The sequence below is a fragment of the Anoplophora glabripennis genome, unplaced genomic scaffold (genome assembly GCF_000390285.2).
Source record: "Anoplophora glabripennis isolate ALB-LARVAE unplaced genomic scaffold, Agla_2.0 scaffold1566, whole genome shotgun sequence".
Taxonomy (NCBI): domain Eukaryota; kingdom Metazoa; phylum Arthropoda; class Insecta; order Coleoptera; family Cerambycidae; genus Anoplophora; species Anoplophora glabripennis.
The window spans coordinates 32,492-37,264 of NW_019417676.1; the positions used below are offsets into that span (position 1 = coordinate 32,492).

Below are 4,773 nucleotides of genomic sequence, written 5' to 3' on the forward strand. Positions count from 1 at the left end.
GGCTCATAATCTGAGGTATCAAATTTGTCTAAATTTTGAATTAAAAGATTGTAAACGTTATCGCAGGTTACTTGATATATGAGACTGTCGGTGTCTGTATAAAGCAATTTGCAGTCATCACCTAATTTTGATAACATGAAATTGTAGTGGAAGTCGTACACACAAGTTTTTGAAATGTCCAAAATACACATGCCAACATATAGGGGCTTGTTGAAGCAAATTTCCGATTTGTTTAATTCAATTGCTACTAGGTCTTCACCAAAAATTTTGCTACTATGGAAATTTGGGCTAGCTATAAAATGTTTTGCACCCCACTGCCCATCCCAATGATTCTTTAACTTGATAATGCGATGCTTTCTTATGTTCTCCATCGTCTTACCGAAAATAGCGTTTATTAATAGTTTATATAATTTTTTTTCAAATTCGTTGGTAGACTGAGCGCGGAGTTTGGTGTTTAACTCGATGTAGGCCTGCAACCAATCGGCTTGCTTAAATTTCAATACGCGATGAATTTTGATGAGCTTAACCCCAAGAGATAAAGCCTGCTTTAAATTACGATAATGAATTATATAGCGTGATTTTGGATACAAGGTTGTCATAAGTTTCGGTAATTTTGAATTTGGAGGTGTGAGGTGTTCGAGGCATAGAGGTAAATCTTTATGCTCATTGTGTAGATGTTCAGGATATTCCAAGTCAACTTCGAGGATGTATCCTTCAGACGACGTGTCAGATACCATCGTTACGTCGATGTTGGGATCTACCCACTCGAACCCACCATATGGAAGGTATTGGCCCAACCGTAAAGGTTATTACATCAAAATACATTAAATACTTAGATGGTTTTGAGTAGTCATAGAAGACATAAACTTGTTGTTTGCTTCAGCATAGCGGTTACAGCATTGACTAACACCGCCTCTGATACCGCGAACCATAAACAGCAACATATCCACGTCTTTTAAGTAATCCAGCTCGATTTTAGTATATTTTAACATACAGTCCCATGTATATCCGGGGAGTGTATAGTAATTAGCTGGGTCTAGTTGATAAATATTCAAACATTTTTGTCNTTTCCTCTATTCCAGTTTCAATAATATAATAGAAATTTAACTTTAGTAAAATTACACAAGTATACTCTTGTTCACAGTTAAAACAAATAAGACACATATAAAATAAAAAGTTTATTTCATTTATAATGTACTAAATATATTACAGTTAATTACAACATACTATCTATTGAATAGTGCCCCCAAGGTAATGTGTCATGGGTATCGTTTAATAAAAAAACTTTTATCATCAGCTGCACTTAGAGCTAGCTTTGTTTGCTCTACTGAGAAAACGTTATGTAAAGTTAACTGAATGGTTCTCTGTTTGCGATAGAGTTCAGTTTTATTATCTAAACAGCTTTTGTAGTCGTCAAATGTGATGGAATTTTTAACTATATTCTTCTTAACTCCTTTAGATTTTTAATAGTAGATTTGCCGTCTATTAAGATGCTGTACATTTTAGAACGGAGCCCAACAAAATGCGTCATTATTGCCCCACAACATTCATCCTTCCTGAAGCCTGGTACTTTTTTATTAACTTAAGGTATATTATATTTATTATTAGGCTCATAATCTGAAGTATCAAATTTGTCTAAATTTTGAATTAAAAAATCGTAAACATTATCGCAGGTTACTTGATATATGAGACTGTCGGTGTCTGTATAAAGCAATTTGCAGTCATCACCTAATTTTGATAACATGAAATTGTAGTGGAAGTCGTACACACAAGTTTTTGAAATGTCCAAAATACACATGCCAACATATAGGGGCTTGTTGAAGCAAATTTCCGATTTGTTTAATTCAATTGCTACTAGGTCTTCACCAAAAATTTTGCTACTATGGAAATTTGGGCTAGCTATAAAATGTTTTGCACCCCAGTGCCCATCCCAATGATTCTTTAACTTGATAATGCGATGCTTTCTTATGTTCTCCATCGTCTTACCGAAAATAGCGTTTATTAATAGTTTATATAAATTTTTTTCAAACTCGTTGGTAGACTGGGCGCGGAGTTTGGTGTTTAACTCGATGTAGGCCTTCAACCAGTCGGCTTGCTTAAATTTCAATACGCGATGAATTTTGATGAGCTTAACCCCAAGAGATAAAGCCTGCTTTAAATTACGATAATGAATTATATAGCGTGATTTTGGATACAAGGTTGTCATAAGTTTCGGTAATTTTGAATTTGGAGGTGTGAGGTGTTCGGGGCATAGAGGTAAATCTTTATGCTCATCGTGTAGATGTTCAGGATATTCCAAGTCAACTTCGAGGATGTATCCTTCAGACGACGTGTCAGATACCATCGTTACGTCGATGTTGGGATCTACCCACTCGAACCCACCATATGGAAGGTATTGGCTCATAGCCCAACCGTAAAGGTTATTTACATCAAAATACATTAAATACTTTGATGGTTTTGAGTAGTCATAAGAAGACATAAACTTGTTGTTTGCTTCAGCATAGCGGTTACAGCATTGACTAACGCCGCCTCTGATGCCGCGATCCATAAACAGCAACATATCCACGTCTTTTAAGTAATCCAGCTCGATTTTAGTATATTTTAACATACAGTCCCACGTATATCCGGGGAGTGTATAGTAATTAGCTGGGTCCAGTTGATAAATATTCAAACATTTTTGTCTAAAATTTTCAAAGACATCTGCCAAAAGTAAAATGTCCGTTTTCATATATAAATCAGAATATTGTCCTAAAGTTGATATATTAAATTTAGCCCAGACCCTCTTAGCATGTTCATAATCGTCATTGGATATGTTACTATCGTTTAATTTATTATAAAACTTATCAATGCCGGGCAGTTCTGTTTCGTTTAATTTCTCCTCACAGTCTATATAGTCATAAGGAAATACTCCTTTTCTCGTAAGTAAAGTAAATGTTTCCGCATCTAACATGTTAAATTCTTTACATAAATTTTGAAGCTCGTTTGGCTTTAAATATGATGATAGAGTATCTAGTGATGATGCCATAAACCTAAAGGAGTCGATAAAACGAAACTTTACCGGGGAATCTGATGTTGACTTTGTAAAAGAAATTATTTTTCCTTATTGATGGGAAGCAAAGTAATATTGCCGGTTTTTGCCAAGTCTCTAATCAAAAAATGTGAATCATATCCGGTCAGATTATGAAATACTATAGGTATGGTGAAAGAATTTTTATAATTTAGATTGCAGCTTTCGTGTGCAGGTCCCCGGTAGGTTCCAGTAAAATGACAGTGGTCTCTTACTTTTTTGGTGCCTGCTTCAAATGGCTTCTCACAAATGTGACAGTGTGTTGCAGAAAGAAACTGTAATGACTGTTCCTGTGAAATATTCATGGGTACTACAGTTTTCAATTTATCATCAATAACTTTTGCCATGTTTTCAAGTTGCTCAGTAAACCATTCGATGCAGCCGAGGCCCCTATTGCTAGCGTAAAACGATAGAGAATCATCATACGAACACTTGAAATAAAAACCTGCACTAATCGCGGTATGCTTTTGATATTTTTTGGTTGACGTATGCCGTTGCTGATCGGTGAAAGGTTCTAACATGGACTCAAAATCACAATATAAAATGAAAGGTACCTTTTCCTTGTATCTGTGGTTTTTGAAAGATAGAGATTTCTCCTCCGGAAAGGTAATTTTACATTTATTAATTTTAGAGCAATCTTCAGTGTGACTATCTAATGCAGTTTCAGTACTAAAATAATTTAAGCAAATATCACAAATGTATTTAGCATTCTTGTGTTTATTTAATTGAGAAGAAACTAACCTAGATAAATTTTTTATCCAACAAAAATGATACTTAATTTCTACGTCTTCGCTGCTACTTTCCTCCTTACGTTCATCGAAATAAACATTTTGAACTATTAACAGGTTAACGTGACGTATGCGCTTATTTGTGGTTAACCGGACAGGTTCTACATTAAATTTTTTCTTCCCGGATAACTTTAATTGATAAATATTAACAGAGATGTCGTTGTTTTTTTCAAATTTAGTAATCTGCGAAAGTTGCATCGGAAAATCAATTCCATCTAAATTCAGAACAGTTGAAGGATGAGGGTATGATGCTGTTCTATCTACATGGTTATCGACTGCATAAAGTGCCGAAACAATAGACCAAGCGAAGCAGGCGTCATCACCATAATTTTTAACATTAACACAAGCATGTTTCTTTGCAATTACCTCGGGGAGTTTGATAAAAGACGAGACCCCGTGACCCATTTCAAATTTATTAATATTTATTTCTAAACTAATAATTTTGTTTAAAGCCCAACCACTATCTTTTTCCTGGAACTCTTCCAGTTTGTTGTTAATCTTATCAGCTACGTGCTCCTGAAACCAGACCTTAAGATCTGTTCCTGCATCAATGCCTGCATTTTTTGTATTGAAATATTTAAATTCTGAAATTGTTTCGTTTGAATTAGGTTTGGCTTTAATAAATTCTCCACAGAAAGTAGCGTTAACCTTTATGGTTGGATGAGTTTTCAGAATTCTCAATATTCTGTTCTTAAACAAGAAAAACGCGTCATTTAAGAATGCTTTAATGTCTTTATGTTTTAAATTTATAATCAAACCAGATCGTATGCGGCTCGAAAATGCAGAATTTACATCCACCCAGCGTACTCGACGACTACGCTTATCTCTATGCCCCGCCCCTTCATGTTCCGAATTTGATTTTAATAAAATTTTGATTCGTTTTAAGTGACCGATATTAGTTTCCAGTTTACGCTTAGT

At 34.8% G+C, this 4,773-nt stretch overlaps 1 protein-coding gene across 1 annotated transcript; it reads right to left on the bottom strand.

Moving 5' to 3' along the window:
• Positions 1 to 1,582: 1,582 nt before the first annotated feature.
• On the bottom strand, positions 1,583 to 2,950 carry LOC108913920. Its single transcript, XM_018719572.1, has one exon. The coding sequence runs from the start codon at positions 2,948 to 2,950 to the stop codon at positions 1,583 to 1,585; it is 1,368 nt and encodes a 455-aa protein (XP_018575088.1).
• Positions 2,951 to 4,773: the final 1,823 nt, after the last annotated feature.

Excerpts from the sequence above, each read along its gene's own strand:
- LOC108913920 (XM_018719572.1), bottom strand. The coding sequence starts at position 2,950 with ATGTTAGATGCGGAAACATTTACTTTACTTACGAGAAAAGGAGTATTT.